At 42.6% G+C, this 19,925-nt stretch overlaps 1 protein-coding gene across 1 annotated transcript in view; it reads left to right on the top strand.

Moving 5' to 3' along the window:
* KIT (KIT proto-oncogene, receptor tyrosine kinase) overlaps nucleotides 1–19,925 on the top strand; it is a 93,546-nt gene that overhangs the window by 51,321 nt on the left and 22,300 nt on the right. The window contains exons 6-9 of the mRNA XM_056855085.1: nucleotides 2,647–2,806; nucleotides 6,971–7,160; nucleotides 7,859–7,974; nucleotides 19,248–19,362. Coding sequence (XP_056711063.1) covers nucleotides 2,647–2,806; nucleotides 6,971–7,160; nucleotides 7,859–7,974; nucleotides 19,248–19,362 — 581 coding nt within the window. The remainder of the gene's footprint in view (nucleotides 1–2,646; nucleotides 2,807–6,970; nucleotides 7,161–7,858; nucleotides 7,975–19,247; nucleotides 19,363–19,925) is intronic.

Raw genomic sequence — 19,925 nt, 5'->3', positions numbered from 1 at the left:
CACTCTCACAGCATCATGAGCCACAGCTAGCCCCAAACATGGAACCTGAGCTCCCTAGCTAATCTTTTTGCATTTGGGGGGCTGTGGCTTAGTGGTAGAGCATCTGCTTGGCATGCAGAAGGTCCCAGGTTCAGTCCCTGACATCTCCAGTTCTAGGCAAGTAGGTGATGTGAAAGACCTCTGCCTGAGACCCTGGAGAGCCACTGCTGGTTTGAGTAGACAGTACTGACTTTGATGAACCAAGGGGCTGATTCAGTACAAGGCAGCTTTGTGTGTGTTCATGTATTCAAGAGCCCTAGGCAAGCAAGCCATGACCACAATTCCAGGAAGCTGCTTGCTGCACTTGATTTTGGCTCTCCTGAAGAGGAAACCAGGCATGGAAGCAGGTCAGGCAGAAATATAGGCAGGATTCTTGAAGGGAAGCTGGCATAGAGAGCCGAACGCACTAGAGCATCTTGGAGCCCTACATCAGCAACACCGCTGACTGCAAGGGATGCGATTTCTGTTGCGAAGCTGGATTTCTCAGGAGGTTTCTTAAGTGGTCCCAACCTCTTGCAGCTGTTCAGCAAGCAACAGATGGGAGAAGGACACAATGAGGTGCAGAGGCACTAAACCAGGGCCAGAAAGATCCACCCAAGGGATTCAGATGCAACACAGTAAGCGTTATGGAGCCCTGAATCGCTGGTGGCTTAGAACTTTGCAGTGACCTGGTTTTAAATTGACCTGTGTAGGAAGAACTCTCAATAAGGTGCTTCTAACCTTGTTGAGCGCAATCCCACTGTTAATTGACAAGTCCTCTCTTGTTAATGGCAGCGTTTGGAATATATAATTAGCAGTTCATGTGTGCACAGAGAAAGGAGCTGTGTGGCCATGCAGTGCTAGATAAATCATACGCTCTTGAACAAATACGTCCTTGGTAATCTCTCCCTGGGGCCCCTGGAGAGAGATGCCTTTCCCAGCTAATCCATTGGTAGCATCAGAGCTTCTGCCTCTTAAGTGCTTCTCTGTTGGCAAATTGTTTTCACCCCCTCACCAACGTGAAGCCAGTCTCAATAGCATGCGGTCAACTCTGGGGCCTGGAGATGGTGCTTTTGGGACTGTTCCAAGGTCACACAATTTTTTTAAAAAAATCTGAAAACTTTGTTTTCATGCTGGATGTAAGAATAAAAAAGCTACTAAAATACTTTCATCTCCGTTTTTCAAAATATCATTAGCAGCAATCTGCTAAATTTGAAAGTGAGACATAAAAAACGTATCTTGCTGTTGTTAGGATACGTATTTAATGGGCTGGTACAGAGTGGCGCAGAGTGGTAAGCTGCAGTACTGCAGTCCAAGCTCTGCTCACGACCTGAGTTCGATCCCGACTGAAGTCAGTTTCAGGTAGCCGGCTCAAGGTTGACTCAGCCTTCCATCCTTCCGAGGTCAGTAATATGAGTACCCAGCTTGCTGGGGGTAAAGAGAAGATGACTGGGGAAGGCATTGGCAAACCACTCCGTAAACAAAGTCTGCCTAGGAAACGTCGGGATGTGACGTCACCCCATGGGTCAGGAATGACCCAGTGCTTGCAAAGGGGACCTTTGCAGACACAATGGTGGCTCCTTGCTAACCGCGGTTAGCAAATCGGGTGCCAGCCCCAGGTACATGTGCTCGTCCTCCCTGTTGCCCCTTCCCTTCCTGGAAATGTTTTTCCTCTCCCCCTCCCCAAGCAGATCATCAGCACTAACGCTCAACCACAGTTAAGCGAACTGGGTGCCCTTAGGCTGAATTAATTAAGAAACTCCCATTAAGTGGGAACTTTGTTTTCTTGCTGATCTGTTTTGGTTAGTTTGAAATTAGAATCCTAACTCTTCCAACGGTGCCTTGATGACCAGCAAGATTTCCAGGGTTGTAAGCTTTGGAGAGTCAAATCTCCCTTTTTCATCGTCGTGATCTGACGAAGGGAAGGAAATCGTGCTGGTCTTTAAGGTGCGACTGAGCTCAAATCTAGCAGACCAGGGTTACCCACCTGAAACTAACCTTTCCTACGTTATCTTAGTGGCGCGCAAGCCTTCATTCTTGCGCCTATTCAGTAGCATCAGAAATTTGATATTGTGTGGGAGGAGCCAGTGACCCGGCTGCTTCATAAACTAGGCTTTCCTGTTCTGTGATGGCAGGGGAAGCGGTGCTGTCATGAGGTTGTGGCTGTCTTGTTCCTCTCACATGACCCAAGTCTTCTGATGCAGAAAAGCGTCTTCCACACTGCTGAGGTAATGTAGGAAAATGCCCTGAAACGTCACAGCCCTTAAGCAGGACACGTCTCCTGATTTTCTAGTTATTCCTGGAATAGAAGGCAGCAGGCCAAGAATGTAGGAGAGTATCCAAAGAAAGGAAATTAGAGAGAGAGAAAAAAAAACACAGAAGGGAAGTGAGTACAGCTCTGGGAAGGACGTTTCTTTTCTTTTTTTTCTAAACTGAGCCCTGAGAATATTGCTGTTTTGTATGGAGAGGTTCCAGTGACAGGTTTGTCACGATGGCTTATTATCCTGGTTTTAAGTTATGAATATTAATACGGCGGAGTTATAATTACGTCTATTTTTAATTTCTCTGAGAAAGATGCTGTGTACGCTGTATCTTAGATGTTAATTTTTTTCTCTCCCTTGCCGACAGAATGTTGCAAGGAAAAGCAAGAATATGGGGGATTTTGAATATGAACGAAAATTAACGTTGAGCATCCGTTCAGTGGGAGTTAATGATTCTGGAGTGTTCCTGTGCCAAGGAAGAAACCAGTTTGGAACATCCAATGCCACTATAACCTTGAAAGTAGTAGGTAAATAGTAATAGTTAACTTGTGTAAGATTTCACAGTCATGGGGTAGATACCTGCATGAACTTTGTTCCCCAGTGCAGAGGAGGGGGGATTTGAAACATGTGTAGTAAATTCAAAATGTTCTGCTGAAAAGTCAAATCCCAGGTTTGCAACCTGTATAAATTTATCTCAGAAAACACAAGATCCCTCTGGGCTAAAGAACCTTTATTTGGGTTTTCTGTATATGAAATAGCACAGCAGTCCATAATAAAGGTGATGATGGTCATGCCATATTTATATGATACTGTCAATGTAAACGCACTATGCTGTCTCACAGTGTACCTATATGAAATAACTACTGCACAGAATGCATGTGTGTGTAAAGTGCCGTCAAGTCGCAGCCGACTTATGGCGATCCCTTTTTGAGGTTTTCATGGCAAGAGACTAACAGAGGTGGTTTGCCAGTGCCTTCCTCTGCACAGCAACCCTGGTATTCCTTGGTGGTTTCCCATCCAAATACTAACCAGGGCTGACCCTGCTTAGCTTCTGAGATCTGACAAGATCAGGCTAGCCTGGGCCATCCAGGTCAGGGCACTGCACAGAATACATGTGTATAAATAACATGACTACCTTGGCAGGGCCAATAATAGGAGATGATACCCTCGTCATCCGTAAAACAAACTTTCAATTAGGTCACAAGGTCTACCAGAAACCAACTCACACAGATCGCTACTTACACAAAAACTCCAACCACCACCCCCGACAGAAAAGAGGAATAATCAAAACATTAATGGACCGTGCAAGACGGATCTGTGAACCACAGTTTCTCAAGGAATAAATTAATAATCTAAATCACACACTGCTAGCAAACTGCTATTCCAGAAATGAAATCAGAAGGGCCATTAAACCAAACAAAAATCACAAAACTCAGGAAAAACAGTCTCCCATAAGAAAGGTATTCTTGCCATTTATTAAAGGAGTCACTGATAGGATGGAAAAACTTTTGAAAAAACATAACCTACAAACAGTGTTTAAACCCACCAAGAAAATACAACAGATGCTACGATCAGCAAAAGACAAAAGAGACCCCCTCACCTCTGTAGGAGTATATCGTATACCTTGCAGTTGTGGACAAGTTTACATCGGGACCACACAACGCAGCATACAAACAAGGATAAAAGAACATGAAAGATACTGCAGACTTGGCCAACCTGAGAAATCAGCAGTGGCTGAACATGGACTGACACAAACAGGACACAGGGTCTTATTCCAAGACACTGAAATACTGGACAATTCTACCAACTATTTTGTCAGATTGCACAGAGAAGACATTGAAATTCATAAACATCAGTACAACTTTAACAGAAAAGAAGAGAGTTTAAGAATGAATAAGACTTGGCTTCCTGTCCTGAAAACCTCCAGACTAACAAAGACTACAGTCCACAATAGCCATGCGGATTAGCTTTGGATTTCACATGTTAACAGATCACTTCAGGATACAATGGTTCCATATTAACTTACCACACCCTCATTAGCACATTATCTTGATACTTACAGGACAATGATTAGCACATTACCTTTGATACTTTTTGAAGGGCAATGATTCAGCTCAAACCCAACCCCTTTCTGACTATATATTACTCTTCCTACACACTTGACACTGAGAGACACTGTGCTTCAGTGTTACTCCTCTGAAGATGCTTGCCACAGCTGCTGGCGAAACATCAGGAAAGAAAATACCAAGACCACGGTCACACAGCCCGGATAACCTACAAGAACCAATGAACTCTGACCGTGAAAGCCTTCGACAATATAATAATAGGAGACTTTCTGATAGAATGGCCCCCTTGCAGGAAGGTACCGATTCTTGGCGAAATCATGTAAATTGATATGGAAAGAAGATGACATGTCAAAGTATAAAGGCTGTAGTGGAAATCTCCTGTTTGGTTTACTTATTGATAAATATTTAAAGTTGTCCCCCGCCCCAAATGTTCATGGTGTCATACCTACAAGCAGTCCTTAAAAAGAAAATAATTTGTAAGAACATTAAAACAACAAGCAGAATAAAAACGTATATTAACAACAACAAAAAGCAGTGAAGATCATCTCCCTGCTGAGACAGTGCCCATGGTAATATGAATAAAAAACCACTAAGAAAATATACTAACATTCAAAAGCCTTTCAGAAAATCATTATAAAGAACAGCATACAAGGGCAGGGTTTGGTGGGCATCTTTGGGGCGGCGAACCAGTTAAATTGAACAACTAAAAGGCACTGCGCATTTTCATGCATTTTCCTCTCCTTGCATGATTCATGGAAAGTAGATGGAATGCATTAAATGCTAACTTAAACATGGGAGGAACATTTGGGAGAAGCTGCTCCCTAAAATGTGCTGCACTGAGCCAAAAGAGAACATTAGCATAGGACAGCTTTATTTTCCAGGTTCCACAGGAAAGCTTGTCGCGTTGTGTCTCTCGCGCTCCACAGATTAGTCCCAGCAAGAGCTTTCCAAAGTGCTTACGTTGCCCTGTTTATTAACATGCTTCCCTGGAAAAAAAAAAAACAGAGTGTTGGATTTCTGTAACATGTAGTACTTTTAAAATATTAAAATTACCATAAGTGCTAAACTGATTAGGAGCATATTCATGTACTGTAATTAGCCGAAGTATTCTGAACATGTCTATACGTAATAGGAAAAAAAAGTTTTTCCCCCTATCGTTCTGCTTCATAGATGGCATTATTACACATAAGAGAGGAATAAAATCAGCCTAGCTGCTACATTGCAGCATTTCTAGATGATGTAGGTCCATGAGGAGGACACCAAGTTGCAGCTGGATCAGGACCAGAGAATGCAGGAGGGGGTCTTAGAGTAACCTCCCGAGAAGGGCTGAGACTCCTCTTCCCCTTTGTTAATTTCAGGTTGGGAGGGGAAGGGTGTTTAAATCAACAGGTTCCTCCTCCTCTCTTGAGGAGCTGGGTGACCTTGGGCAAGTCACTCTCTCTCAGTCCCACCTACCTCACAGGGTGTCTGTTGTGGGGAAGGTAAGGTGATTGTAAGCCGGTTTGAGTCTCCCTTAAGTGGTAGAGAAAGTCAGCATATAAAAACCAGCCATCTTCAAGTACTTGAAGGGGTGTCATATAGAGGATGGTGCCAAGTTGCTTTCTGTTGCCCCAGAAGGTCGTACCAGAAACAATGGGTTGAAATTAAATCAAAAGAGTTTCCGTTTAGATATTAGGAAGAATTTTCTAACAGTTAGAGCAGTTCCTGAGTGGAACAGGCTTCCTTGGGAGGTGGTAAGCTCTCCTTCCCTGGAGGTTTTCAAGAAGAGGTTAGATGGCCATCTGTCAGCAATGCTGATTCTATAACCTTAGGCAGATGATGAGAGGGAAGGCATCTTGGCCATCTTCTGGGCTTGTAGTAGGGGTCACTGGGGGTGTGGGGGGAGGTAGTTATAAATTTCCTGCATTGTGCAGGGGGTTGGACTAGATGACCCTGGTGCTCCCTTCCAACTCTATGATTCTTCATGATTCTATTCTTCTTCTTCTTGTATTGGACTGCATTTATTATCACCTGTCAATACTATGGGCAGAGTCCCCAAAACACTATAGAAACGTGTGATATCGGTGTGAAAAAAATTCCATTGGCTGCTAGCTGTCTGGTGCAAATCAAGGTGCTAGTCCTTAAATATTAGTAGCCCCAAACGGCCTAGATTAATTTGAGGGTGCTTCTGCAGAGCTGATTTTATTGTTAACTCTCTGTTTATAGGTCTGTTTATTGTATTTTATGGTTGTTTTTTCCATTGTGAACTGCCTTCTGATACAGACCCCCCCAAAAAATCAGATGTAAATCCAGTGAAACATCTACACTTTTCCATTTTAATATAAATCTTTCCCTGGAATGAATGGCTAGATCCAGATCCATTATCCAGCACAGAGTTATTGCTCACCTCACTCAGTAAAATGTCACTGGGCACTCACAGATTTTCATTTAACTGATAAAATCAGTTTTCTGCAGGTGGAAATTTATAATCTGCTTTATCGGTAAAGTTTCCTTATCCCATTGACCTTGATTTAATTACGCACAGATAATCTACACACATATACACAGAGACACAAAACAACAGAAAAAAACTGGAAAGCCTACAGGTGAAATACTTTTTAAACTTTTCATGTTGCAACCAACCAGGTAAAGGATATGTCATTTTATCATCTACAACGAACACGACGGTAACTGTCAACGATGGAGAAAATCTGGATTTAACAGTGGAGTATGAAGCATATCCAAAACCGGAAGAAGAAGTATGGATGTATATGAATAAAACGCTGCAAAATTCATCTGACCATTTTGTCCGCATGACCAGCATAGGCAAAAACAGGTAATATAGAACAGTACATCCAAATGAGCTTTGGGATGGCTGGTTCTACCTTTGTTTCTTTAACTGTTCCCCATCGGTTCCTTATGCCCTTCTCTTTCTTGGACATGTTTCCAACCTAAACTGTTAGCTTGTGGTCCACCTTCTCCTCTTGTAGCATGATATTTGTTAGCTAACGGTCGCTGTAGGGACATCTCTCCCTGCAGGGAACTACTTTGGCTCTTTAGGTTAGATTAAATCAGAGTAAATTTGTGATTCAGTGTTTGTTATAGTATTTATTGTTTACGATTAAATGTATTTATTGGATTTTAATTATGATGTTAGCTGCCCTGAGCCCAGCATTGCCAGGAGAGGGTGGGATAGAAAAAAAAAGTTTATTAAAAAAATAAGAATTGGTTTTTATATGCCAACTTTCTCTACCACATAAGAGAGAATCAAACCGACTTACAATCACCTTCCCCTTCCCACAACAGACACCCTGTGAGGTAGGTGGGGCTGAGAGAGCTCTAAGAGAACTGTGACTAGCTCAAGATCAGGCAGCTGGCTTCATGTGCAGGAGTGGGAGAACAACCCGGTTCACCAGATTAGCCTCCACCGCTCATGTGGAGGAGTGGGGAATCCAACCCGGTTCTCCAGATCAGCATATGTTGTGGATAACATGAGTAACAGAACTGAATTTGTTTCTTCTTCTTATTCTGTAGGTATTCCAGCGAACTTCACCTTACTCGACTAAAGGGAACAGAAGGAGGTGTTTACACATTTTTGGTGTCTAATTCAGATGCCACCTCATCTGTAGCATTTAATGTCTATGTGAAGAGTGAGTAGAAAAGAGCAGTGCTTTTTTCATTGCAGAAATTGTTGTGTTTTATGAAAACAAAACACATATGGAACTTATCACAGCACCTCATTGCCGAAACAAATGAAACCTGCATTGAGAAGAGGGTTGGACTAGATGGCCTGTATGCTCCCTTCCAACTCTATGATTCTATGATATGATATGACCCCCATCAGAATTTAGAAATTGGGGGTAGTCTTGAAGACATGCACTCCTTTCCCTCCCTTTCAATTCTTGTCTTGGAGTTAGCTATGGCTTAGCGCTAACTAGATGATACTGTGTTCCTGAGTCCACAAGTGGTCACAGCACTATTTTGGAGCTTTTTAAACTTTTATAAATGTCACTGGGGGGGGGGAATCCTGCTGGGTACCACTGTTTCAGCTCTTGATAACAGTGTGGAGCAGGGGACAGTAGCCCCTCGCCCTCTGAGAACCAATGTGGTGTAGTGGTTAAGAGCGGTGGACTCTAATCTGGTGAACCGGATTGGTTTCCCCACTCCTCCACATGAAACCAGCTGGGTAACCTTGGGCTAGTCACAGTTCTTGGAACTCTCTCAGCCCCACCTACCTCACAAAGTGTCTGTTGTAGTGAGGGGAAGGAAAGGAGATTGTAAACCGGTTTGATTCTTCCTTAAGTGGTAGAGAAAGTCGGCATATAAAAACCAACTCTTCTTCTTCTGTTTGTTGGCCACTCCATGAAACATAATGCTGGATTAGATAGACCACTGTTCTGCTTCAGCAGCCTACCTGTTACATTCTTACGCTCATCCGTGAGTGGAGTTTTGAATGTAGGTCTCCCTGGTCCAAGTCCAGCACTCTGTTTATTAAGCCGCTTTCTTCCGCTTCTTCTCCTGGTGACATCTTCATCAGTATTCAGAGGACTGTATAAAATAATTGATTCAAATGTATCCCAGCACTAACTAGCTTGGGTACTGATTTCTGTTCCAAAACTCATCCTGGGAGCTGTTTTATAGGGGCTGGCTTGATGCACACCAGTGTTTTTCATTATGCCCAAAATCAGAAAAAAAAGATACTAATGGCTGTATATATTGCTCACTGCTCCAGCGACAACAAATTAATTATTGAACGTTTCATTAAGCTGTTTTGCATAGTTCCATCCTCTTGTCAATAATCAGCCACTAAGTGCTTTAAATCTGTAATTTCATTAGTTTATTAAGTGCTGTGGAGCTACTATCAAGACAGATTCCAGGCATGCTTAAAGAGAGCCTGAAGAAGTCACTTTCCCTCTTCAACATCTCAATGGTCTTCACTTTAGCTCTATGGAGACAATTTGCGTTACTTTTATTACTAGTTTCTTTTCCCTCCTAATTACTAGAGGCAAATGAATATTTAAGATGAGGCTGTGGTGATATGAATGTTCGTCACTAGCATCCCCTGGAGAGGAAACTGTCACCCCAAAACCCAAACGCATGCACTGCCGTAATTTTAAGTGTGCGGCTTGGATACAAGGGCTAGTTGTGGCACTGTTACCACAGTTGATATCACTGAGCCAGAGATGCAAGTTGTTGCATTAGAAGCAGTTGTTGTTTGATATGGAACAGAAAGGGCATTACACATTTGCATGGGGCCCAAAAGTGAGCAGTGAATAGATGCGTCATAGGCAGTAGGACTGGCATGCCATTGCACCGCCTCAAAGCCCATTAGAAAGAGAGATTTCAGCTATACAAAGAAGTTGGGGCAAGCATGGTGGACTTGGCCCACTTCCCTCATGCACTTGCTGGTGGTCCCTGGCCCGAAGAGTGTCCAGCTGTCCTCAACTAGGGCCATGGGTTTTTTGGCCCCGGCCCCAGCCTGGTGGAACTCCCTCTCCAATGAGACCAGGGCCCTGTGGGATTTAACACAGTTCCGCAGGGCCTGAAAGACTGAGATGTTCCCCCTAGCCTAAGGTTGAGAGTAGCAACAGTTTTCCAACATAGCTGGCCTCCCTCCCTATTCCCCTTGCTGTTCTTTATTAGCTCTGGAGTAGGGGTCCCTGACTGCTTTCCGGGCCTGGTTTGGCCCCTGTGTGCCGGAAATGAGCAGCTTCTGCCTTTACTTTAGAGATTGTTTGGTTTTAATTGGGGAAATTCATATGTTTTTGTTATGTTTTATGCTGTTTTATCTGGTGTTAGCCGCCCTGAGCCCATCTCTGGCTGGAAGAAGGGAGGAATATAAGACTTTAAAAAAAAAAAAAAAAAAAAAAGGATCCACTGTAGGTCTACTATTAACTATGTGTGTTTCTGCCCCATGCGTATTTTTAGGTTCAGAAAGTTATATTGCTTACATTTCTTCCTGTAACAACTTTTTTTAGTTATTTCTTTCAATAAGAATACAAACAAAAATAAAGTACACCGAAAAGCAATAAACAGTATCATACAATACAAACATGAAACAGAAAAATAGAAAAAATAAACATTTTCTGGGTGAACATATAGAATTTTGATACCATTTCAATAATTTCCCTTTATTATACACTGTTCTAGCTTCTTAATAGATATGCTACTTTTTGCTTACTCATTCATTCTCTATAATATTAATACTTTTTCAATTACATAATAAAGCTTGCCTCACTAAATATTGATCTGATTTTAACAATAGTGCTAGCTTATCTTTAAACATTAATTGCTGTTGTTTACTTCTTCAGTATAAAATTATATCTAACCATTTTCAATTTTGCTTATACACATTTTACGAAACAGCAAAATAATACAATTTCCAATTCTTTTGGAACTCTTCGCTGGGTCTTTTATTCACTTGATTTGTCAACTTGGCCATCACTGCATACTCTGCTAATTTAGCTTTCCGTTTTTCTCTATCCAGACAATCTTCTGTCTTCCACTTTGTAGCAAGCACCACTCTTGCTTCTGTGGTCATAAATCTGAACAACTCTTTCGAAGATTTCACCATAGCAGTTAGCACTATTCCTAGCAACATATTTTTAGGATCCATTGCAAGTTTAATTTTTAACATTTTTTTAAGTTCAGTATGAACTTTGCTCCAGAATTTTTTAATCTTGCATGACAACCATGTGTGGAATCTTCTGTAACTTTTGCTGCATTTGTAGCTTCTGCAGTCAACTTTGGTTAGTCTTATATTTTATTTTATATTTTATTCATGCCCTCCTTTTCTCTCCATTGGTGACTCAAAGCAGCTTACATAATTCTCCTCTCCTACATTGTATCCTCACAACAATCCTGTGAGGTAGGTTAGGCTGAGACAGTGTGACTGGCCCAGGGTCTCCCAGAGAACTTCCATGGCACAAGTGGGGATTAGAACCTAAGATTCCAGATTACTAGTCCGCCACTACAGTGCTTCTAGATTCCTTTGTGCTCTGCACAGAATTATGACACACCAACCAGTTGCATTTGCTTGTCCTGTCTTTTCTTAAAGCAGGGGTGGGGAACGTCAAGCCCGGGGGCCATTTAAGGCCCGCGAAATCATTTGGTCTGGCCCTTCGTGGGTCCTGGCAGATCTCTAGCTCAAAAGGATCTAAGACTGGCGCCACTGATTGGATGCCTGCCTGCTTGCCCGCGCCCCCGGGGGGGTGTCAGCCAGGGCAGCTGCCTGCTTGGGGCTTGGTCGGCTAATTTTTAAGTTGATAGTTTTGTATGGCCCGCAAATGATGTTATAAATATCCAAATGGCCCTTGGCGGAAAAAAAGTTCCCCACCCCTGTCTTAAAGGAACTCAGGTGGTGTCCATGGTTCTTCCTTCCTCTGTTTTGCCCCCTCAACTCCCCTGTTAGGCTGAGAAAAAGTGACTGTCCTGAGCTCACCTAATGACCCAGGTCTTGTCATCCTGGTCCTGCACTCAAATTACTACACCACATTATCCTGTTCTTGTCCCTAGCGTTTCTTGGTCTTGTATAAAATCTTGGTTAAAAAAAAACAAAAACCAGTGGCCAAGGATGTATTACCTACCATTATTTACCATCATTTACCATGATTGCATCTGGTCAAGTGGGCCCTTAAAAGCTTGTAAATGTATTAGTCTTTATTTATTTTATTTATGTTATTTATAGTCTGCCTTTTTCACTGAGGCTCAAACTGGATTACACAGAGTAAGGCAAATACAACTGACAGGATGAGACATCCAGTAAACAAAGCAATAAGGTTTTGATAACAGAAATCTGAAAACAAGCAGAAATCTGAAAACTGAGCTGAAACAAGGCTTAAGCATTAACGTGACACATTAAGCAGTGCAGAAATCACATAGTAGGATCGTTTGTACAGCAACAGACAGTACATACTACACAGTAGTATAGTCCACAGCCCCTGTAACTTTAACAAAGCATCTTTCTGAACCATTTTGTTACAGTATAGCTCTATTACCTGGGTAAAAAAGCCCCCCAAATAATTCAGTTTTCCATAGTTTGCAGGAATCCCAGAGAGCAGGAGCCTTCCTGACTTCATCAGCCAGGCTGTTCCATAAGGAGGGCCGCAACAGAATGCACATCTATGGGTAGTTGCTGATTTTGCCCATTTTCAGGGTGGCACCTGCAGGTGGCCCTGGTCCAATGAGTAGAAGTTGTCGTGGCGGAGCATAGGGGGGGAGGCGGTCCCTCAGATAAGGTGCCTCTGGGCACTTGAATGGTTTTGCTATAACAGATTAACCTGAGTATCTTAGAGAACATGTAACGTGCAAATCAGGGTCATTGGTGTGAGTAGTACTCCCTGTCCTAATATGCTGCCATGAATCTTGGGATTTTCCATCATGTAGATCCCACTACTGCACAACTTGCTTCTTTGTTCTCTCTCTGAGCGGGAGGGCATCTTGACATGGGTGATTCCCATTTGTCCATCAAGGAGGCATTAGTAAAATTCTTCCAGACTTCTTGTCCAGAAGAGACTACACAATGAACACCCTCGTCTTAACTGATGCAGTCTTCGGAAGGAGGGTGTTACAGTGAGTGGGCAGGTGGACCAGTTTCCCCACCCAATACGGGATACAACTGCTTTTGGACATCAAGATGCCTTCCCACTCAGAGCGAGAAAGGAAATTGGCATTTACCACAAGGGTTTCTTCTGCTCTGAGTAAGGGATCCTCTTGTCCCACCCTGATTTAAAGTTGGGGGTTGATAAACTGTCATTTCCCCAGTTTATTGCCTTCTCACTTCCTGTCCCAACATGTTCCATCTTTCCTAAAACATTGAATGATTTACTTCGTATTTTTAGTAAAAAATACTGTTTTGGGAGTTACTGAACTGAGGAAAGTGGTTGTCTCCACCCAGGAGATAGTCTAGAAGAATTTTAGTCCTGCCTACTTGATGGGAATCACTCATGTAAAGATGCTTTCCCTTCTTCAGAGCATAAGGAACCCTCATGGTCAGTGCCAATGTTCCTTTCCACTTCAAGACAGACGGTTTTCTTACATGACCAATTGATCTGGGATGACAACCTCCGATTTATTTGCACATTCAGGAATCAGTGAGTTGAAGGAATCTTTTTTTGACAAACCACTCTTGTCTTTCTGCTTTCATCCTAGGATCAGCGATGATGAAGGGGTGGTTGTTCAATAAATGGTTTGAATGTAACATGTAAAAATTCTATTCTAAGTTAAGGAAGACTTTTCCCCGTGAGAAGCCTTCCGGTTCTGTTATGTGATTTAGGTACCTGCTGCCAGATGAATAAATATTAGAAATGGTATCCTGGGAATATATATGCAAAACTCTCATTAACTTCAGTGACAGTTTCATAAACAGAACAGTTAGCACTTGGCTCTCAATCTTTATGCAAAGTGCCTTAGAGAATGGCTACAACTGAGTTTTTCTTTTCTTTTGTATTGTAGCATTGGCTAGTTAAACTTGTTAATGGAGATAGTTTGTTCATATGTGCATGTATGTTTGGTAGAACCTAATGATTGGGGTTTTTTTAGATTTATATTATATTTCCCAAACAAATTAATTAGGGTGACCCCGTGTATAAAAAACTCTGCTGATGCACAGTGGGTAAAAATGCAGCATTGGGTACAATTTCGTCTTAGTTAAGCCAGTGTGGTGTACTGGTTAGATTGTCAGGCCAGGATCTGGGAGAGCCGGGTTCAGATCTCTACTCTGCCATGGAAGTTTTCTGGAGGACCTTGGCCCAGTCAAAAACTCTCAACCTACCTCACTAGGTTGTTGTGAGGATAAAATGGAGTAAAGGAGAACAATACAACCTGCTTTGGGCCCCCATTGGGGAAAGAAAGGCAGGGCATAAATTGAAGTAAACAAATAAATAAAAACTGGCGTTTTATCTTATTAATAGTGCAATTCTAAGGAGAGTTACTGCAGTCTAAGCCCATTCATTTCAGTGGGCTTAGACTGGAGTAACTGCATAGGATTGCACTGTAAGTGTACTTCCAAAGCCAGGTAAAGGCAAGTGCACTTGGATTCAAATCAGTTTAGTCCTGCGGAATGTACGTGGGGATTAAGATGCATGGACGCCTGCAATCCCTGTGATACCTAATGCACCACTGTGATTGCTGCTGGTCGATATAGCAAACCAGGGTGGTGGTGTTCTTGGGAGAAGTGTTCCACAAAACTGCTTGCAACGGTGCGCCTCTGCTTCCCCCCCCCCCCAATCTGGTGCTTCTCCTAAGCCTGGTTCACTGCATCAGATCCCATGCGTACCCATTCCTACAAACATTTTTTGGGAATCCTGGCACTTCAGGTGCATCTACAACAGCGGTTCCCTCTTTGCAAAATGCATGCGACATTAATTATTTCCTTCCACGTTGCTTAAAAAAAAATCCTTTCACTGTGTTGTTCTGCAGAGTGTAAGGCGATTGTAAGACAGAATGAAATAAATTTAGCCCTGGAGGGATCTAACAGTATACATTCTAAAATTATTTGTATTGAAGTAGAATTCTCAGAACGGGGAAATCGTGATAGATAAGTCCATGGATAGCCCACCTTTGGGCTCACTATGGCCCACCTTTGGGCTCACTATTCTCTGGAAGGGTGTTTTTCCACACAGCTCAGCTTCCTCTTAGTCAGGCTCCAGGAATAAACTTGGTAATCCGTTGGTAGTAAATGTTTCACAAATTAAGAAAGCATCCACTCTGGCATGATCAGAGCATTTTGTATAAAATCCAAACAGATTCTTTTGTTTGTTTAAAACATTTTATGCCACCTTTCCACCCGATCACGGTCCCCAAAGTGGCAAACATGATGACATTTGAACAATTTTTTAAAAATTATAAAATAATTCAATAAAAACAGATCAACATACAATACTAGAACTAGAGAGGAGAGCCGATAACTGTTATTGCCCAGACAAAACAATGGGGGTTACCGCACTTTGTATTCCCAGCGATGTATTAAGAGTTTGAAAACGTTATAAAAAACATTGCTTTAAAAGGGGTTTTTGATATTACGGCTTATAAATGGTTGGAAGACGTCTTCACAGCTAAAGGGGGCCAAACAAAGTGCGAACAGTATTTTTTATATCATTTTCAAACTCTTAATACATCACTGGGAATACATAGAAAGTGCAAACAGTATTGTTTATAATATTTTCAAACTCTTAATACATCCCTGGGAATACAAAGTGCGGTAACCCCCAAAGTCTTCATCTGCTGGCAGAAGAAGCTGATAGAGGGAGACAGACTAATCTCCTTGGTGCTGGAGTTCCCAGGTTTTGGTGCCGCAACCAAGGAAGCCCTCTCTTGGGTTGCCACCCATCTATCCTCAGAGGGCGAGGGCCACCAAAGCAGGGCCTCCAGAGATGCCCAGAGTGAACAGGTAGGTTCATATGGGAGAAGGAAGTCGAAGTGTGGGATAGAGTTCAAGTGTGGGATACCACTTGAAAATGTGTCTCTCCCCTTTATATGTGAAACAGCAGGCAGAAGCTTGCTCACGTGTTGATTACCATTTGGTAGGGTCATCACAAACCTGGAGAATAGGCATTGTGAATAGGCTTCCATTTGGTCATCTTTGGACTCAATAGTCGAAAATACTCATCAACACAGGAATGATTTATCTATTACATTTTTATTGAAGCCTTCCTTCAAAGAACTCAGTGCAGCTTTTACTGTTTTCTTCTTCTTTTCCTTACAGCTCCCTGTGGTGTGGGTTATTCTGAGTGAGAGAGAATATTAAGACTATTAATATCTGGATGGTCAGTTTTGGTGCTCCAGCCATGGGCAATGGGAGCAAGTGCTACCCGCAGTCCTCCCAACAAGCATGGTTACCATATTGTGTGAAAAGGGAAAACGTGTGCATAAAAATAGGCACTTTGTCTCTCTTCACACAAAATGGTGACCATGTATATCAGGAGGATTGCAGGTAGCATGCATTCCTGTTGTGTTTGTTAGGAGAGCCAGCATGGTGTAGTGGTTAAGAGCGGTGGTTTGGAGCGGTGGATTCTAATCTGGAGAACCAGGTTTGATTCCCCACTCCGCCACATGAGCGGAGGACACTAATCTGGAGAACTGGGTTGGTTTCCCCATTCCTACACATAAGACCAGCTGCGAAACCTTGGGCTAGTCACAGCTCTCTCAGCCCCACCTACCTCACAGGGTGTCTGCTGTGGGGAGAGGAAGGGAAGGTGATTGCCGGTCTGATTCTCCCTTAAGTGGTAGAGAAAGTCCTTCGTCGTCTTCTTCATCTCCTCCTCCTCATAGCTGTGTGCCAATGTAAAACTTGGTCTCCCCGCTTCACTAGTTCTTCCAGTTCCAGCTTGTGTCTTCTCATCTTATTTTGTCTGAGGTGCTTCTGGAATTCAAAAGGTGTGATAAAACAGGTTGAAGTGACTTAGCATTCTGCACCCACCCAGAGTTCTGTGCCATTGTCAAGGGGCTAACCAGGAGTATTCACAACTCTGCTCATTGCATTTTGTGTCGGTCACCAGGTTTAGCTTTTGCATGAAACCTTTTGAATCTGCAGTTGTGTAAGATTAGGCTGCAAGAGTCACTTGACAGTCAAAGTTATTGAGGGAAGTTAGTGAGTGCTGTTGGAAAGTTAAATAAATAAAAGAATTTTCAACTGTTTTTTTTTTTTTTTTACTCTCCCTTTGACTAGGGTGTGTTTGATTGTTGCATTTGATACTCAGTTGAGTCATGTTGTAAATCAGTCCTGCCCCTTTTGCAAAGAGGTTGGTTGGTTTGATGTTTTGACTGATACCCTACATTCATATTTTCAGTTCCTGTAACACAGTCTGGTTGTGGACAGTTGAGGGGGGGAGATATGTAGAGGATCCACTGCGTCCGCACACCATTTCAGGAAGTAAACATCACCTGAGTCATTTGGAGCTTCATAAAGCCTTTGCTTCCATATTTAATAATACTTCAGATGTGGTTATGAGTTTGTAATAGCCACAGATATAGTTATAACGCCTAGTGGTAATGCTCAAGAATTTCACAAACACGCATGTGCGCACACACAATGCAGTCCTAAGCAGACTTCCTTGGTGTAGATTACATTGTTAGTAATCTTTACAACAGACCTACAAAGCAGGCAAATATATGCCCAGATTACAAAGCAGAAAGGAACCCAAACTCTTTTAAGGCCATTCATTGAAATCATGATTGATGTAAGGTTTGGACTGGAGATTTCCTGGCTTGTATATTGTACTGTTACCACTATGTTACACTAGATTTTTCCCCCTTTTTTTTTTTTTTTGTAATTCCGGATTTGGAATGGATCTGAATGTCAAGGCATATTTTTTTAACCTGTCTTGGCTTCCGTTCCTACTAAAGCTGTCCAACTCTTCCATTAAATAAATCCTTTCAGGATGTTATAGAAAAGTTTGTCAGAATTCTTTCCTTGGTATACCTGTTCTTCTGAATGCTTTATCAAAGTCAGCTAGAATAAATGTCTGTAAATCCTATTTATTGCTGCTGTCTTCCCTTGGGCTCAGATACTAATCTTTATACACAGCAGTGAAGCAGTTTCTTAAAACAAATGTAATAAAACAAAGCATAATGTCTTGGAAAAGGAAACCGAATACTAGAGATGTGTATTTTAGCCATGTAACAGAGAAGACAGCCATTAATCTTCATTTCACTTTAAGGAGAACCTCTTTTTAAAAATGGCGTTTTAATAATTTCCCTGATATTTAAGAACATCAGAAAAGCCCTGCTGGATCAGACCAAGCCCCATCAAGTCCAGCAGTCTGTTCACCCAGTGGTCAACCAGGTGCCCCTAGGAAGCCCCCAAACAATACGACTGCAGCAGCATTGTCCTGCCTGTGTTCCACAGCACCTTATAGAATAGGCATGCTCCTCTCATCCTGGAGAGAATAGGTATGCATCATGATTAGTAGCCATGGATAGCCGTCTCCTCCATGAACATGTCCACTCCCCTCTTTTTTACAATTGTTTTACATTTCCTCAATTCATGCTACAAGGTGAGCAGAACAAGCAGGTCTTGGGGTCCACCTGAATCCCCAGTTTTGGTAATTCAAGCAGATAAGAAGTGAACATAGTATGAAACTGATCGGAAGGGTTATGGGGATGCATTGTATCACTCAAGTTCAGCTAAGCGTAGACTTTTCTGCTGGCACAAGGAGCTTACCGCAAGCAGAATAGGTTCTTCCTCCAGTGGGAGACTTGTGCCTTGAGAAGGCTGAGTGGAACGATAAGATATAACCCCTAAGTTTCTACATACTTGGTGATCTTAGCCAAATTACTGTTATTCGGTTACATCTGTAACATGGGTATAATGATACTTTAAGCTGGATCTACGTGTTCTGCAGCCGCTTCATTTACTGAGGCCACAGATACCAGATTTGTACAAAGAAAGGGTGATTTGCAGCCCAGAATTAGTAGGAGAGGCGCTTCGTCACTTCCTTGGTATTTTTGCCCTGCAACTCCTCCTTATTTTTTTTTAAAGCGAGACTTCTAGGCACAAGTTTGCTGCCTGGCTGGAGGAAAATTTGAAGCTGCAGGGGTAAGCAGTAGATGATAGAATGGTTTCGTACCCCTCCTCTGTCTGATGCCTCTTCTCTACAAATCGTTCCCTGCTGCTGACGGTTTTGCTGAAGAGAAGCAGCGGTTGGGGTTTCAGCGCATGAGGCAGCTGTGGATTGTGGTTCCAGCCGTAAATGATTATTAACAAGATTTGGTGAGGCAAAGTGTGTGAAATGGTTTTTATGAACATGCTAAGAATTACAAAAATGGATGTTAGTTCTCGGTTTTGCTTGAGCAGCTTCCTCCATTCTGGCCTACACCAGTCAACTTGTTTCAAGTATCCGGGCTGAAATGGGAGCAAAGTAGGAATGTGCAATAATGAATAAACTGGGGGGCAATGACGATGTTCCCATGTGTTTGTTTTCAGCCAAACCAGAGATTCTGTCTTTGGACAGACTTAGCAATGGCATGTTCCACTGCGTAGCAGCTGGGTATCCTGCACCTACAATAGACTGGTACTTTTGCCCGCCAGCTGAGCCAAGGTGAGTGGGGGATCAATTTTTGGCATGTACTTTAACATTGAGTAAGATGTTAGTTAGTTAATTTTTAGTTAGTTGGGAGGGAAGGCAGCATGGTATAGTTTGATCTTGTCAGATCTCAGAAGCTAAGCAGGGTCAGTCCTGATTAGTATTTGGATGGGAGACCACCAAGGAATACTAGGGTTGCTATGCAGAGGCAGGCAATGGCAAACCACGGTCTCTTGCCTTGAAAACCCCATAAGGGGTAGCCATAAGTCAGCTGCGACTCGACGGCACTTTACACACACAAGATGTTAGTTACAGCAACATTAATAAAACGAGCCACTTAATTTTCAAGCTGTGCATACATTTTATATTATCTGCAGTCCTGGTCGGCAAAGTAGGTTTCCTGGAGGCTACTTTAAAAGAGAGCATGGGGGAGGTGATAGGCCAATGCCTCTACTCTCCACCCCCTCTCAAATGGGCTGCCCGCAAGTTTCGATGCTTTGTTCCCCACACCTCTTTTTGCCTGCAGCTGTTCACTGCCAGGGGGCAGCTGGATTTCTTCCAGGGGCTAATTTTGTCCC

The sequence above is a fragment of the Euleptes europaea genome, chromosome 9, assembly GCF_029931775.1.
Source record: "Euleptes europaea isolate rEulEur1 chromosome 9, rEulEur1.hap1, whole genome shotgun sequence".
NCBI lineage: Eukaryota > Metazoa > Chordata > Lepidosauria > Squamata > Sphaerodactylidae > Euleptes > Euleptes europaea.
Note: the sequence above shows the minus strand (reverse complement) of the source record. Positions and strands in the feature narration are given on the sequence as shown.